The sequence below is a fragment of the Lonchura striata genome, chromosome 6 (assembly GCF_050655825.1).
Source record: "Lonchura striata isolate lonStrDom1 chromosome 6, ASM5065582v1, whole genome shotgun sequence".
NCBI classification, from domain to species: Eukaryota; Metazoa; Chordata; class Aves; order Passeriformes; family Estrildidae; genus Lonchura; species Lonchura striata.
The window spans coordinates 25,219,147-25,236,795 of NC_140708.1; the positions used below are offsets into that span (position 1 = coordinate 25,219,147).

A 17,649-nucleotide genomic window follows, 5' to 3' on the forward strand; every position below is an offset into this window, starting at 1 on the left:
ACTACAAATTATTAGCTCTGGGAGATCATGAAATTAGTAATTAACAGAGATTATAGACTCTGGGGGAGATTTCTTAAAGTAAGTGGCCAGTCTAGTGTGAAGGGGTGCCACATGCACTGCAGCTTTGACCAAAAGTATGGATTTCTTCATTGCTTGGTACAAATTTTAGTATACAGACTAAGGCAAAAGGCAGCAGCCTTTTAATATCATCCATTCTCACATTTAGTCCCTGGAGATCTTAGGTTACTTGACAAGTTTTTACTATTGAGAATGATGTTCAGCCCTGCTGAGAAGGGTCTGACTATCTTCTTCATGCCCTCCTGTCAGGTATGTATGTTGTTAAGATACCCTCAAACCTTTTTGGGCTGAAGAATCTCAGCTCTCTCAGCCTCTGTTTTTGTCAGATTCTCCTATTGCTTTGTGATCTTTGTGGTTCATTGCTGGACTCGGTACATCAGGTCTGTGTCTTCCATTATTTATAATTTAGAGGTCTTCTCACCTGGCTGACCAGCCTATTGGTGAACTTTAGATCATTGTTTCAAATTGTTTCCATTTTACTAATATGCCCAGAAAAAGTTTCAATTCAGAATCCCAGTCCTCAAAAAGACTTGCTAAAGAAAATAGAGGTACCATTTTAAACTAGTTCTGTTAGTAAATACTGTTTGTAAAGAGTTCCGTGTAAATTTACTCCCTAAACAAAATGTCACGTCATTAAATTACAAAAACAGGTAGTACACAGGCTGGCATGAAGCAAAGGGCAATCTCTTCTGGTCCTTTCTGTCCTTGACCTCTGTACTCAGACTGCCACCAAGAGGAGCAGCTGTGATGGTGACACTGTTGTCCTTTACAAAGTACACCTTGCTCCTTGGCGCAGCTCATGCCATTTGTTACTGATACGAGTCTGGTTTCACAGGGCAACGGCTACACCTGCATTCCCTGCTCTGTGCATACACTGGTCATTCATTTGTCTGCAAGTCTGCCTCTGAGACTTTAATGGATACCCATGTTTATGAATGGCATTCTATAAATAAAAAATCAAGAGAACACAGCAAAAAGTCTTTCAATATATGTGTAGTCGGGCAGAAATGGATGATGCATTTTCTAATACCAGTTTTTGAGTCAACATTCTCCTAAAAGCTCAACTAATTCTTGTGAAAAAAATAAAATTTTAGTTATTTTAATATGTAGAGCTTTAAAGTTGCAGCGTTAAAAATGGTTAAATACTAATTTTACTAGTTTCTTCCCTTTTTTTAAAGTCACAAATAAAGATAAAATAATTCCTACAATGAAAGTTTTTTTCCAGCCATTTCCTTCCATATTTTTTCCTTGCTATACCTAATTGAGAATATTGCAGAATTTTACATGCTATTAATGTAGAAAATAATCCAGTCACAGAATCACTGCCAGGAATTAGCCCCTTTTCTGTCCTCTTGGCAAAAGGCAAAGGTAGAAGAACTTCTTTCCCTTTCACTAAATATAGTTTTAAAAAAAATACATAGTGATTTAAAAGAAAAAAATCTGTAATATTCATAATATGTTGCCAGCTTCATGTATCAGAAATCATGTATGAAACATATCAATATTTAAATCATTGTCAAATTTTAATAATTCTCTTAAATATAATTGTCTGAGCTTTCCCAAAATCTAGAAATCCTTGAATATCAGTGACTTGATCTATGCATAGTTCTCTCAGATTCAAAATCCTGGCTCACGTTCCTTTCCGTTTGCATGAGAAGTATAAATCTGTGAGGTGAATATCTAGGTTTGCATGAGGATCAGTTGGTGACATCATTTCTCAAGAAAACTCAGAGCCCAATCAATCCAAATGATGTTTAACTGAGGCAAAGTTTACACTGTTTATAAGTTTACACTTTTCTGCTGGCATCTCTTAGGACTGAGGAGGAATTCACTCTTGAATTGCCATAGCGATGCTCATCTGCCAGAAACCTTCCTGATCTAGACTTAACCAACAGCAGAGCAGCCTTTTTGCCTAAAAACCCTGTCCCACTGAACCAAGGAAGTTCTCCATCTGTAACCCTGAAAGGATTCATCAATGTAAGCTGTGTCTGGGGTAGGCAGTATTGGAGGCAGAGCTAAAGCAGAGGAGGCAGAGTCCAACTCCCTGTGCAACCTCCACGTCATTCTGACTTGCCCAGCTTCTCTTCTGCACTTGTCAAAATCTGACTGGAAAATACTGGTGTGATTTCACTGGAGCTGCACTGCCTTAAATTCCCAATGATAACACATCAAAAGAAGATTTTCCTTGGGCATTGTCTAGAGTTTGTAGAGATCCCAAACTTGAGGACCTGAATTGAGTGGAAGTTATAATTATTAAATATGTCAGGCACCTCCACCAGATATAAGTTGCCAAATTTTGCAGAAATCAGTAGAAGTACACAATTAAAGAAGTGCTGTGTCATGGCTTATACACAATTACATATTTCTGATTCAGATTTATTACATCAGATTAATTCAGGAGACTGCAATATCTCTTGCACACTTTTAGAACTGATCTTATTAAAACTTATTAACAGAAGTAAATTTTTGTTTCCTTTCCTGTCTGTAAACCTTCTGACAACAGCAGTGCGTATAACAGAAACGCTGACCTAGATTTTCAGAGGTGGTCCAATCTCAGCAGGTTTTGACATATGTGGATGACTGACTGGACTCCTTTGAAAACTTTATAAACAGTTATGCTATTGAAAAAAATTATAGGAATAGATTTGATCCTGCAAGAACCTCTCTGGTAATAAAAAGCAGTACGCAGATTTTTGAACAGGACAAACTTAGGAGAAATGATAATATTTCACAAATTGGCAGAGAATAAAGAAATAATTGTTTTCTTTGGTATTAAATTTATTAAAAATATATTAATTAAAGTATAAACCATCTTATTGCTATCAGTCATGTGAGACACTGAACAAAGAAAAGCCATGTGGATTTTGGTCTTGTTCATATGATGAATTTATATATTAAGACCAGTGAGTGTTTTGTAAAGGTTTTATAAAAATGTATATGGATCACCATTGCCAGACTAGAGCAAGATTCTGAAAGTCACCAGAAGAATAGAGTTTACTTTTTCTCTTTGGTCTTATTAGCAAATTTGAAAATCTCAGCTTAAAAATGGAAATGTTGACCTATTGCAAAGCTACCACTGAAAGTTTCAGGATAACTAATATACATACACCCTTCTAATTCCGTGTGTTAAATATGTTCTTTACTATGAACAGAAGCTTAATATTAAATATAGTGGATTTTTTTTTGTGGCTGATGTTATCCAGGAAATCAAAGGCAGACATGGAACAGCCCTTAGCAATAGATGTTTAGGAAAATGAAAAAAACATATTCACTGTGCAAAATACCTCCAACATAAAGCAGAAAAGGAAGATAAATCAATCAGATTGCTTGCATTATATATGAGAAGAGATTGTAAAGGACAGCAACAGTAAGAAGTCCAATATTTTTATGAATGTATGAAAGGAATATTAAGTAAACTTCTGGGAAAGGCCATGCTGAATAAATCCGTTAAAGCTGTACGTCAGATACCATTGTGGTATTTTTTATACTACACTGGTATCTCCATATTTAAATTATATTTTTACTTGATTTTCAACTAATGAATACCAGCATTTCAAATAACAGGCTTCTGCATTTATTCTTTAAAAAATGGGAGGTGAAAAAAGTAGGTAAATTAGTTCTCTTGGTAACAATCATTCCTATCCTGCTCTGGTTACATGCCTAGAAAATAATTAACAGGTTTTCTCTAATGCTTCCTAAAGATGTTGAAACTAGAGAACAAATATTGACTGAGAGGCAGCAAAACTTGCCTGGACAGGAGAAAATAATTGTTTATATAACTGAAAACAGTTTGCCAAAAACAGAACAGAAATTATGGAATATCTGATTTAGAATTAATCAGATGTCAAAATGGCCAGATGTGGTGTGTACACGCACTTGGGTATTTGCAGGCCACACTTAAGTTCTGCTACCACATAAAAGAGCTCTTCCACCATCCTGAGGATCTACAGGGCCCCTGTTCCTGTTGCTGGGAGCTGCTCAGGAGAGGATTAGTCCAAGAGAGCCTTTTGGAAGCAAGAGGGAGCCAGTCATGAGGACCTGAAGAGGTTCTGGCATGACTAGGCTTTCAGAAACATGAACAGAAACTTGCAAGTATTATGTTTGCCCTTGTTTATCAGGGTAAAAGAGGAAAGGACTTTGTGGAGGAGGTGGAGGAAACAAGTCTGCACCCTGTAACTGTGTCAAGTATATTGGGTAAGATGGATTTTGGACTGCGGTGTGTAAAATCACAGAGGAGGTGGAGGCAGTTCACTCTCCCCCATGTAAAGGTGCCTCTCATTCCATTTGTTCTCCCCACACATGTGCACACCCCTTCCCCCAGGTGTGAGCTCTGCTTTCAGGTTGGGAAAAGCAAAGAGAGGCATTTGTTCCTAGCGCCTGCTTGGCTGCAGATCAGGGTCAAAGACCACCTGAGCCCATGGCTGTTACGCAAGGGCTGTTATGAAGGGGCCCCAGCCCGCAGCATCCACCAACCCGCCTCCTGCTGCCCTCTCCAATGCTGGCCCTGTGGCTAACGGGTTGCGAAAGCCCCGGGAGTACATAAAGCATTCCCTGTCTGGGCACTGCCACCACCATCAACACTTGGGCTCTCAAGAGGCTCCAGGGACTGGCACTGTCTGTAAGGGAACCTGCTGTTGTGGGCTGGGGACAACCTGGGGCTTTGCCTGAACATGCATCAAGGAAAACTGCATGACACCCTGGCGACCTATCAGGGCAGCCACTTGTGTGACAGAGCCTGTTTCTGATGCTATTCTCTGTTTGCTGCAGGGACAGGATGGCCCACACAGAGAGAGCTCTGCCCTGGCTGCTGCTGCTGTCACTGGCCTTGATGGGCAGCAGCACTGCAGAGCGCGACTGCCGAGTAAGCAGCTTCAAAGTCAAGGAGAACTTCGACAAGACCAGGGTAAATCTTCTTTACTCTCATGGATCTGTGATGTCTTGCATAGCTCCTTCCAGGCTACAAAATTTGTCATTCAGTAGCACCGGTGTGGTCACATTTCAAAGTCACAGACTGTGATACTGAAAAACAGCTGAAGTGTGTGATGCCCACACATCCACAGATCCTGATGCACCTGCTAAAGGAATACTGCAGAAACTGAGTTTAACAGACTGGTCTCAAACTGTAGGGTATAAGCAGAAGGAGTGTACTGACTTGGTTGTTTCTATGAAAAATAAATACTCTGGTGTTTTCAGACATTGTTGCAAGGGAAAAAGTGTACATTGATCTGGCAAGATCTGCCAGTTGTTATTCCTTTTCCCACTAAATTTTGTATCCTTATACTGGACAGCTGCAGATATAGGTAAGATTACAAAAAAAAGGTCAGTATTTCCACAGATTATGACTGCACTAGGATGTACTGATGGATTTATGCTAGATTTGTTTCTTAGGTACACCTTTGAGGCATGGTGTCAAAGATCTGCATGCTCTTCCTTCTGTCACCTCCTCTATTCTGTACTGTCTGATTGTAATGTTTCATTGTTCTAGATCTAACTGCAGCCTTTCTTATTTTCTTGCAGTACAGTGGCACCTGGTATGCTATGGCAAAAAAAGATCCTGAGGGGCTGTTTCTTCAGGACAATGTGGTAGCCCAGTTCACCGTAGATGAGAATGGACAAATGACTGCCACTGCAAAGGGCAGAGTCAGACTCTTCAAGTAAGCTGTTTGCCATTCTCCTCTTGCTCCATTTCACTAAGCTTACTGCTCCAATCCTACCTGCTATCCCTGTGCTAGTCACACTGAACTTGTGCTCTTTCATTGGAATCTGATTTTTTATTTTGGCTACAGTAACTGGGATGTCTGTGCTGACATGATCGGCTCTTTCACTGACACAGAGGATCCTGCCAAGTTCAAGATGAAGTACTGGGGTGTCGCCTCTTTTCTGCAGAAAGGAAGTGAGTACTTAACTATAGAAGATGTAGAACTACTTGGAAAGCTAGTTATGTTTTATGTCCATGCTGGGGAAGGATAAAGTACTGTTGAATTTCTTAAACACACTTAAAAGACCTAATAGCTATCATACTGCAAAGCTTAATGTGAACAAGGTAATCACTACTTTTTATATGGGACAGCTGGTTGGCTTTCTTTAAACAAGTAAAGACCTGGCCTTTGTATATCTTTGTATTTATTTTGTTTGTTACCCAACAATATAACTGAAGGCCACTGTTTGGGAAGAAATGAAAGGCAGATGAAGTATTTTAAGACTTTAGTTCAGAAGTCATTTACCGGATGCTAGTGTTCTCTCTGAAGCCTGATGTCAGAGTTGGCCAAGGAGGGGAGAGGATTTATAAAAATGTTATTTTGTTTGATCTTGTGTCTGCAAATGTAGAGATTTATCTATTTTAAGAGACAAATATGATCATATGTATATATTGATATATTTGTATTTTTATGTAATCTCTCACAACCTATGCAGAATCAGTTCCTTGAGTCAAGTAGTGACTCAGACCCTTTGTAGCTCAAGACATTTCCTTGGATTGTTTCCAAGAGAAGCAGATAGAATTTGGAACTTATAGGAACTCCATTCCATCCAAAGACACAGTTAAAAAGCATGTTTTGGATGCCAATTTTTCTTAAACAGTTCTCTTCACAATATGCTGCAGAGTCCTGGGTTCTTCAGATTGCTGTCTGACCCCAAACTCTGCACTTCTAAAAAGTCTGGTGTCCCCCCACAGGAGAGAAGGGGAAGACAACAGAGTGTTGCCTTCATCAGTGCAGATGTACTGCAACAGAGATTTTTTTTTTGCTCCAGGAGAGGAAGGTGCAGATATGTCAGGTTTTACTGCAAACACTGAAACAGCCTCATTCTGTTAGATTGGAGTGTCTGTATGACCAGGTTTTTGTCAGGTTACAAAACTAAATAGTTTACAATTCTCTAAAGTGGTAACTGTGTTTTAAGAAGAGGGTTTATGGCAGAACTTGTAGCAAATACTTTCAATACACAAGCAAACAGCATGATTATCTTTTTCCTTAAAAATGCAGTCTAAGTAACATCCCTGGTAGGAAAATATATATGGGTTTGATTCACCTTGAGCAGGCCTAACACGTCCATCTTTATTTTCTTTTAAAAAATAAACATGGAATTAAATACTGGACACAGGAATAAATGAAAAGCTAATCTGCTATAACTTGTACCGATTTTCATCTTAGTATTTTCTTTACAGAGTTATGGCAGCAATCCTTTCTGATTTACTAGATTTCACTGGTGTCTCTAAAACTTTTTCTTCTCTGCTGTGGTTTCTTCCAGATGATGATCACTGGGTAGTGGACACAGATTATGATACCTATGCTCTTCATTACTCCTGCCGCCAGCTAAATGCAGATGGCACTTGTGCTGATAGCTACTCCTTTGTGTTCTCCCGGGACCCCAAGGGACTGCCTCCAGATGCACTGAAAATTGTCAGACAAAGGCAGATAGAGCTCTGTTTGGACAGAAAATACAGAATTATCGCTCATAATGGTGAGAACTTTTTTTCTGAATAATTTTATTTCAGGGTTTAATGACTAAAGTACTGGGATTCTTTTGCTCATTAGATATCAAATGCGTAAAGTCTTTTACTTAGTGGCTGTAACATTGTCTTTTGAAAACTGGAGCTTGTAGTAAGTTATTTCTAACTTTTACTTCCCTTATCTGAAGGAGAGCTGAGGTACATAGTTTTTCATGCAGCATTATCAGGTCAGCTGAAAAAGTAATTAGAGGAAGTTGTAAAACAATTAAATCAATGTAGTGTGAGTAAACACAGTAAGCATAAACTTCATGGCTATGGTAAAAAGAAATTGGGCAGCTTTTATCAGATCTCTTTGCCTTTGTTGAAATGCTTTTTTGAGAAATTCTTTAGAAAGGCTTTTAAGGAAAATAGAAGTCTTGGAAAGGATACCTTATAGAAGACCCTTTCTCACAAGTCCTCATACTAACTGTTTCACAAAGAGCTGTGGAAGAGAGACATAGCCCTCATACTGGAAGCATGACACTATTTTGAGTCATTTAGTCAGGCTGAGCTCACAACAGAGGGAATTAGCTCACTTACGCTCAAGTGTATTACAAATGGCCAAATGGTAATAATCTAGAAGAAACCATAATGTTTCTTAAGATAAGAATTACACTCAGAGTTGGGAACTGCAAAGTGTGAAGGAGAAAAATCAAAATATTTAGAACAAATAAAATAGTAGTACCTCTCCCTACTCCCTCCCCACCCCTCACATCCTGGAAGACATGCTATTTATGAAAGACTTGACTAATGAATCAGCTGAATGGGAACTCCCCATGATGTGAGAAGAAGAATTAATCCGATTCTTCAATGTGTAAACCAAGACTCACATGAGATTGTTGTGCTTGGCATAGATCTAATTGCTATGTCACATTTGGTGACAAGCATAACTGGAAAAAGATTAATTAGAAGTTTCAAAGAAAAGCAGAGAAAATGATTGAAAGTTTGTAAAATGTGTCCTCTAGTGAGTGCTTTAAAGATCTTCATCTTTTCCTATCAGAAAGAGGTTAAAGGCTGACCTGAGCAAAGTCTGTCCTTGTCTACACAAGCAATAGGAATTGGATAGAAAAGAACTTGCAAACTTGCAAACACAGGAATAATAAATTTAAATGGATGGAACTTTAAACTGGACACATTCAGAGCAGAAATAAACAGCCATTTGTTTAACTCCAAAGGTTATTAACCTTTGGAACAGTTTACCAAGAGCTGTTGTATGTTCTTCATCACTGAAATCTGTAAATCAAGATTAAAAGCTTTTGTCAATGACATGCTAGAACAAACTGGGATGGACTGAAGGAACTTTTGTGTCTTATAAAGAAAGTCAGAACAGATGAGCGAAGTCAGCTGTTGTGGCTCTATTATCTGTTTATCTGATCCATAAACACAGAATAATACATTGCCATGTTGTAAAGTAGTATGCTGATAACAGGGTGCCTTGAAGAACAGGGTGTCACCTACTCTGCTGAAGTAGGTGGTGTTTACAGTACTGATCAGTGACCTGCGAAAAGTGCCTGACAACAATGAAAAAAGAAATTATCTTGAATGAGAATTTGGCGACAACATAAGTCAGTTGAAACTTAGAACAGTCAAGAATAAGAGACATTATAAATGCAAATGGAATCAACTTCTGTGAATTATTTGTATGAGTGCATAATGTTAGATAGGATAGAAAATAAACAATGTGATTATATATATTTATTATACTTTTCTGTTTTGAATCCTGCATTCCCTGCTTTTAAAGTAAAATCCAGCAAGAGTAAAAATTTCTGAAAATGAGAAAGCAAAATAATCAGATGTTTAGAGCTATTCTATCAATACTAAGATCATTTAAAAGTTGATCATAATTCTTCTTGTTTGTTATGGATATCAAATACCTAATCTACCAAGTCACAGTGTTCTTTGTTTGCTACCCTAATTTATACTCAGATGTTAGATGTTGAGTGCAGTGTCTGACATGACTGTGTGAGTTTCGTAGTTTGCAAATGAAAAACAGGAACCTGGGTACCTTTTTATGAAGGATTATGCCAGAGTTTATAAGCCCAGCACCAAAGTATAAGCTAGCAATTTGCATTTTCCCCTTTATTGATCAGGACCCTATTACTAGTTGATTCTGAATTCTCCAGTATCATCAAGCCAAAGTTCCTGCAAAGCAAGCACATTTGGAACTGAGGGAATGATTGTGAGGTAAACTGGGGAAAAAAAAAATATTGGGAGCTTCAGGTCAGAAATTCTTACAAAATTTGCTTAATTCCTTATGTATGGATTGGAAGTTTTACTACGTTGATTTTAACTCTGCTATTAAGAGCTACAGAATTATTACCAAAACAAACAAACTTCAATCATCTGCACTGACCTGCATCCCATTGTTACTGTGATAAAATTCTGACTGATGTTAGTAAAGCTGAAAGAATAGATTGGTATCTATTGCTAATTATGCACACTCTGCCTATGTCTTGAAGCTAATTAAGAGTCTGTGTGTATGAACATGTGTGTGTGCTCGCTCAACTAATAAACATAAAAAAAATTACTTGATAAAAAAAAAAAAGAAAGAAATTGCTGTACTGTCTGTTCAAGGCAAAAGAGAAGCCTAGGGGATGAAAGTTTTTTGTTCTAACTTACCCTGCATTTATGATGGTAGCTCCTAAATATAGCTCAAGCTATAATACACTTAGTCTCTTAGAGTAATAGCTCAAGTAACTTTAAGCTATGTAATGTCAGTGTCAATATTAAGTAAGAGTACTTGTAAATACAGTGTCATGTCAGTAAAGCTGAAAGCTGCATCTGCGGTTAGCATTTGCTAGAAGCAGCAATTGTGAAATAAAGAGTGGTATATTCCTTCTGCTAATTTACTATTGTCATTAGAAGTTTTGGGAGTCAGGAGATTCTTACTTTGTTGAAGGACATTCCTAAATTAATTATTTTTACGCAAATAACTAGAAGCTTGTTAAAGTATAGACTCTTTAAAATTCAGTATCACTGAAAGATACTCTATAATTGATCTGCCCAGTACATTTTCTGCAAAAGTATTAAAATTCTCAGGAGAGGTGTAATGGATTGGATGAATTCCTGTTTTGTTCTGAGTTGAAAATTCCACAGAATTATAAACTGCAGAGTAAGGTAATGGCATTATTATTACAAGTAACAGACTGCTGGACTTGAGCATTTTAAAGAAATTAGATATGTATGCATTTTAAATTTTATGAAAGTTTGTGTAATTAAATTTTGTCTGGAGTATTTGACAAACACAACTGTGGTTTTTGTGTGTTTCAGGATTTTGCTCTTAAGGAGATCCAGCCCTATGGAAAGAAACCATGTAACAGCACCACGGATGTAAAGTTAACACATTGATCATGTGTTCCCTGGAAAATGCTTTAAATGGGTCCATTTAGATTTTCAATATATTTATCTGAGCTGTGTAGCTCACCTTTTTAATAAACCAATGAAACATTTTAATAAACTTGGATCACAGGGGATGCAAATTGTATGCAAATCTGTACATATGTACACATTGGTTTCATTAGTAGCCTCTTTGTGCATTTTTTTGAACTAATGACTGGTGCTAATTAAGAATTTAATCTTGCTTTTTTTAGTGGTTTCAATTTCTGACTAAAAGTATTTATCATAAACCTCCAAGTATATGTATTTTCTTTCCAACTAGAACATTATATTTTCCCTATAAAATACTAGAAATTGTTTAGAAAAGAGAAATGAGTTTCAGTGACCCTATATATCACTAATTAACTTTATTATATCACTAGTGAAGACATAAAAAATACGTTTCTTTTTAAAGTAACTATTTTACACATGACAATTTATCATTTATTTATTTATTCTTTACTTGTTAATTCACATGTATTAAGTCCATAGCTTTAATTTGAGATGGAACCAAACTGGTCATTTACTTGATGATAACACATGTTCATTACCTTGTTTCAGTTAGTCTGCTCAAACTTACATTCAGGTAGACAGTCATTGAAGTGTTTAATCATGTTCCCTTTAAAAACTGGATTAAAAAAAAAAAAAGCAGATACTTTCTGAGTATGAACATTTTCACTAGAAACTTTAAAGTACTTAATTCAACTATTTGACATTCACCAAGTTCACTGCCATATTTCTATTTATTTCAGTGTAAGAGGAGAATTCAATCCCTTAAATTAAATTGTTCAATCTTAATGAGGCAAAGCAATGAAGAGAATTTTACCTGCAGGAATGAAAAATACATATTTAGCTTTTTTCCTCCTCCTTTGGCATGTAATTCTATAACATAATAACCTATGTGACCTGGGATAACATAGACAAAATCCAAAGTGTGGCACAGCTCAGACTTTAAATAATTATCTGGTAATGAAAGACAAATGTGGCTGTTCATGGTTACTTCTTCTTGCAGTGGTTTCTGTACCTGGTCCATGCCTTTCAGGGTTCCCTGTACAACAGAGAAGAATTTCCTGACATTTACGTCTGAAATGGGCAACATTATACAGAACTGGATTGACAGCAGAGTTGGCAAAAGTGAATAATGCTATCCAGAAGAAAACTGATGGCAAAATATTTAAATCTTTTTTGAAGTTCTGAACTAAAATTAAAAAAATAATTACTATTATTGGAGTCCACATAATGAAGAAAGAGGTCATCAACAGAAAAAGGGCTCGGAATAGTTTGTAGTCTTGCTGGGAAACACGAATTTGATGATGTTCTGGGTAGGCTAAACCAGCATTTAAACTTCTTCTTGATGCTTTTGTAATCTGCAGTAAAAGAGAAGAAAACGACTTTCACTGAAACACATTTTTACAAGTGAAAGCATAAATCTTGGTACATGGTGTTTTCTTTTGAAAAGTGACAACAAAAAATCACGTTGCAGAATTAATTTGTACTTTTTGTCCATGGTTTCATTTCAAATGTTCTCACTTCACTAGCAATTCTTTTTCCTCTCGGCTGTGAATTCATCTCAATATCAGGCAAAGTGGTTGTTCTTTTCATGGCTCCCTACCAGTCACAAATGCTTTTCAGCATAAAACAGTCTTAATTACTCATGAAATCCCATTAAATTCAAATTATGACCTCATTTGTTCTATCTAAAGAAACCCATTGATTTTTTTCACAAATGCAAACTGGAACATAGTTAACAATCCTGTTGATGTGCAAGAAGGAAGGCAATCCAATTCTCTTATGGCCATGCTAATATTATAAGGTAGGTATTAGAAGGAGCATGAATTTATTACAATAAATTATTTTAAATGTGAATGACATTGTGCACTGTTTTGTGTCACACTTAGCTTTTCAGACAGTAATCACAATTGCTTTCTATGAAATCTTACAGATCCTTACTGTCACTATAAAAATCTGTGTCTTGTAAAAGTATTCTCTTATGTAATGAACTAGACTATGGGTAGCTTGGAAACCTAGTATTCACAGGTGTGTATCATCTGTCATTAGGTAGAATATTGGATCCAGTGGGCTTGCAGCCAATTTGAAATCCTTTGCTCTACATCTCTGTCATCCCTGAAGTTGGTATGGCACAATTAAGTGTGTTACATTCATACCTCTGATGCAAATAAATTAAAACTGAAATATCTAGCAAAGATTTGTGCTAAATAACTGAGATGCCACTTTATCCCCTGCATGCATAAGGAAAGGGTGTTTTCAAAAGCCTTTGATCAATCCTTAGCTACATAGGAAAGTCAAAAGGTAAGGCTTCACCTACCACTTTTCCCTTTTCCCTTTAGCAGAAATTCAGGAAGGACAACACTAATACTAGCAACATTTTAACTTCCTGGTACAGGTAAGGATGAAAATGTTTAGAGAGAGAGAGAGTAATTTGTCATTCTGTTAGCAGTTTTCTGAATTTGCCATGGAGATAAATACACATTAAGAATCTAGACATCTTTAAATATTTTAATAGAATGTAGCTGTATAAATAAAAACCCATGAACCAAAAGTGGGTTTCTTTGCAGCTTCTGAGGCTGAGAAGGGGACAGTCTCACTAACTGCTTCTCTGATTTAAAAAGGAACAGAGAATTCTGATGTCCTGAGCATGTAAAACTATTCCAGCTTGTTGATCTTCTGCTGTACAATCTGGAATCCAGAAATTAGGTTAACTCCTTCAAAGAGCCCAAACCAAGAGTTGTTCTCAGAGAACACCTAACCTCTCTTAGTAAGAATAAAGGTTTCATGAGTTGTTCTCAGAGAACACCTAACCTGTCTTAGTAAGAATAAAGGTTTCATGAAATGCAAAGGACTACTATAAAAGTAGGAAAACTGAGTTGTGTGCACTTCTCAGTCTCCACTGTTCAAAATTGCTACAGAATGTCCTCACCAGATATATTTATATCTGTCCCATATAAATACTTTCTGTCTTTCCTGCAGGATCTGCGCAGCCTCGAACTAAGAATGCAAGAGTCACCAGGACTGTGGTAAACAAGACACAACTTCTTAAGAAAGTGTTCAAGAGAAATGGGGTGGCAGTGGTATGTTGTGGATCTGTTTTTGGTCTGCCCAGTATAGATACCAATCCTGGGCATCTGGACAAATGAGAACTTAGAAGTCAGATATATATAAGCGTGTAACTTCCAGAACATAGACATCTTCCCTAGTTCTAGCCTCAGACAAAATCTTGCCTGAGAGGCAGAATAATGGAAAACCAAATAAATTACAAATCATGGCATCTAATCTATGATTTTTGCCAGGGTTCTGGGAAGTGTTGTGTAAGAATAATACTCAGTTTCAGAGTAAATTGTGAAGTACACATTTGTAGTAGTGTATAATTTTTAAAAAATTTCAGGTCTTGTATCTGTAGTCAGTCCTCATCATCCTCCTCATCATCATCATCAATGTTGTAACCTGAATACATGAATGCTTGTCACTGCTTCCAGCAATACTGAGAATCATGCTACATGTGCACTGGCATAATGGAGCTTTCTCACAAAGAGAGTGAGTCTGCTCTTGGGAATGGCACAGGGATTGAGACATTCTCCAGTTCAGTTCTGCTTGCTTCCTGGAGAGAGAGAGAAGATTCAATTATATCTTGCTATGGGCCTCAAGCCTTCCTCATTTCAGGGGAAATAGCAATGTATTTTAGCATCTCTGTTAGCAAGTTAGAAAAGAAACAGGAGCAGAGCTTTTTGGCTTCTAGCTCCCTATGTGCCATTTTGTTTTATAAATTTACCTGTAATCTGGAGTCTGGAAGGACAGGACTAACAAACACCATTCCTGTCCTGGCCTCTGACCAAGAACTGTGGCATTTCTTGGCCTGCAGTGTTTTGCATTCTTTCAAAGGACTCACTCTCCACTGAGTTACTCTACGCTCTGCCTAAGTGTATGTGGTTGCAAGTGCTTTACTTCACTAGAAGAGGTTCACCTAATGCATTTACCTCAAGGTTATAGTGAGCTAACAGACAGTACAGAAACTACAGGCTGATGACTTTTACTACAAGTTTAAGTTTGATCAATAGACAAGGATGTGTGGAGACCAGATTCTAAGTCCTAGGTTGATTTTACACCTACATCCAGGGTGCATGCACCCACAGCCCCCTGGTGCTCATCATTTCAACAGTTAACTCCTTGCTCAATAATCTATGTATGCTGAAGTTCCTTTCCAAAACCTATAATTTTCTTATACATATTATGAGAAGTTTAATTACCCAATAAAGGAATCAAGCATCTTGTGGGTGGTTGCTAAAAACTAGGCATTGCGGTGACTAGTTTGAAGTGCTTGGTTTGAAGATTTCTAGATCTTTCTCACTCTGATTTTGTATAGTTTAAAAGGAAATTAGATGCTAATATAATGCTTGTTAGACTATAGATTAAAACTCTGTGGTGCTGCGTGGCTTGGCTTATATTTCAGCATATGTTAAACATCACCCACTTAGAAAGAAAGTGGAAGAGATGGCTTAATTTACAGGTTTTGCTTACAGTATTTGATATTGTGGAAGATTAAGCATAATCTAATGAGATCTGTGTACTAAAGACACATGCAGAAAGCCAGTAGATCAAAAAGTAGATACGTTTTTTTTCCTAGTCCTGCCTTTCTCTGCTTTCTTACAAATCCCTCATGACAAGTTTAGGCTCAATGAAAGCAAAATCCAGTTCTTAGTTATTTCAAATGCTTGACTCTTTCAGCATTTAGGAGATTGACAGTCTTTAAATATGAATATCATATAAATGAAGAAATGTATTTAAGACTATACATAAGAAGACAAACCATGTGTTGGGCCTGTGTAATGTGCTGTTGAAGCATGTTCTTAATTGAAGTATATGGGCTGTTATCTGCAGGTTGAAATGTTCCATTTCATATCACATACTTTTAATGTATTGAACAAATGTTTGTTCCTTTTACGTGTATTAGTATTCAGTGACATTATGCTGATGCCTAGTGTGTTACTGTTTACTGCCCTTTGTTTTACAACAAAATTTAAAGGGAAAGCATACCTGTAAGATTTTGGAGTAACTGATGACAATGATGAATCCTGGTATCAGAAAGAAAACAATGGCAAAGGTTGTATCCCAGACTGTTTCTCCTGCAGTGCTGGGCCAATCCAGGGTGCAAATCTGAATGTCCTATTTACCAAAAAAAAAAAAAAAAAAAAAAAAAAAAAAAAAAAGAAGAAAAGTAATATTGTACCATTATTTCCAGCATTGTTCTTATCTCCCTCTATGCTTATGGGAAAAAAATGGCTAAACTAAGACTAAACTAAGACTGTGAAAACTTTCTACTTAGACAAAGTGGTCAAGTAATATATTACTTGCTGGTTTTAAACCTCTATACAATCACAAATAGGTATGTCCACAACTGGAAAAGTTCCATTAATTTCTTATCAAATTGTAATGGCAACTTTAAAATTGAAACTTACAGACCCTAAACTTAAAAATTCACTCAAGTGTCATGTGGGGTGCATTTTGGTATGCATTTCAAAATATTAGGCAGGAAAATCTGTGCATGGCCGTTTTGTACAGAGGGGCTGCGGGAGCAGGCAAGTCTCCCAGGATGCTGATCCCTCGGTTAGGGTTAGTGAGCTGAAAAGGGCGTCTCTGAGCCGCACTGCGGAACGCAAAGCGAATCTCAGCCGATGCGCGTCTCCCACCTAACGGGACGGTCCGCCGGGAGAGCGGGCCGGGGCGGGGGCGGCCGGGAGCAGCTCCGGCCACACAGAGCGCGGCCCGCCCTGCAGGCGATCTCCGCGCTGGCCGCTGTCCCGCCGCGGCAGAGGCGGACGAGCCTCCGCCGCCGCCGGTCCCGCCGCCCCCCGGCCCGGCCCGGCCCGGCCCGGCCCGGCCCGGCTGCCGCGGGCGCGCCCGGCGCTCGCCCTCACCTGGCCGGCGGGGGTGGGCAGCCGCATCACGGTGAAGAAGCAGCAGAGCGGGAGGGTGGCGAGGGCGGCGAAGCCCCAGATGAGGAGCAAGGCGGCGGCCAGCACCTTGCGGCGGCGGAAGGCGGCGTGGCGCAGCCGGGCGATGCAGACGACGCGCTCCAGGCTGACGGCCGACAGGGAGAGGATGATGACGGTGCCGCTCAGGCTCACCACATAGAAGAGCAGGTGGCAGACGAAGTTGCCCAGCACCCAGGACTCGGTCCAGCGCACGACGGCGATGAAGGGCATGGCGGTGATGAAGAGCAGGTCGGCGCAGAAGAGGTTGAGGACGAGGCAGTTGGCGGCGCAGAGCCGGCGGTGCCGCCTCAGCAGCAGGCAGATGCCCCAGATGTTCCCCGCCAGCGACAGCAGAAAGATGAAGGCCAGGGCGGATGACTCGCCGATGCGCAGGGCCGTCACATTGCGGCCCCTGAAGTCCGAGAAGAAGGGGAAATAGGTCTTGTTCCCTCCTGGTGCGCCTCTGGACACGGGCATGAGGGTGGCCAGTGGGCATCAGAGACCCACCGTGGATGGTGGCACCAGCCCTAGGGGAAGGGCTGCGCTCCCAACCACCACGGCGGCACCTGGGGTGCCCTCCCAGCACAGAGCCAGGGGATGACCGCCATCCCCCTCCCTCCTCTTCCTCCTGCCCCTGCTACCAAGGCTCAGCCGTGCCAGCTGGGCGGTTTATGGCCCTCGCACTGGAGTGGAACAAGGAAGTGGGAGAGTAAACACGGTGGA

The 17,649-nt window shown here is 39.1% G+C and overlaps 2 protein-coding genes across 2 annotated transcripts; one reads left to right on the forward strand and one right to left on the reverse strand.

Moving 5' to 3' along the window:
• The first annotated feature begins 4,645 nt into the window (after positions 1 to 4,645).
• RBP4 (retinol binding protein 4) lies at positions 4,646 to 11,043 on the forward strand. The gene is made up of 6 exons (XM_021539751.4): positions 4,646 to 4,696; positions 4,846 to 4,981; positions 5,596 to 5,732; positions 5,865 to 5,971; positions 7,324 to 7,536; positions 10,835 to 11,043. Exons 2-6 carry the CDS (start codon positions 4,853 to 4,855, stop codon positions 10,846 to 10,848), a joined length of 600 nt encoding a protein of 199 aa, XP_021395426.1. The 5' UTR covers positions 4,646 to 4,696; positions 4,846 to 4,852; the 3' UTR covers positions 10,849 to 11,043.
• Positions 11,044 to 11,375: 332 nt separating this feature from the next.
• FFAR4 (free fatty acid receptor 4) lies at positions 11,376 to 17,577 on the reverse strand. The gene is made up of 3 exons (XM_021539762.4): positions 16,870 to 17,577; positions 15,989 to 16,117; positions 11,376 to 12,306 (listed from the first exon to the last, which is right to left on the reverse strand). Exons 1-3 carry the CDS (start codon positions 17,401 to 17,403, stop codon positions 11,899 to 11,901), a joined length of 1,071 nt encoding a protein of 356 aa, XP_021395437.3. The 5' UTR covers positions 17,404 to 17,577; the 3' UTR covers positions 11,376 to 11,898.
• Positions 17,578 to 17,649: the final 72 nt, after the last annotated feature.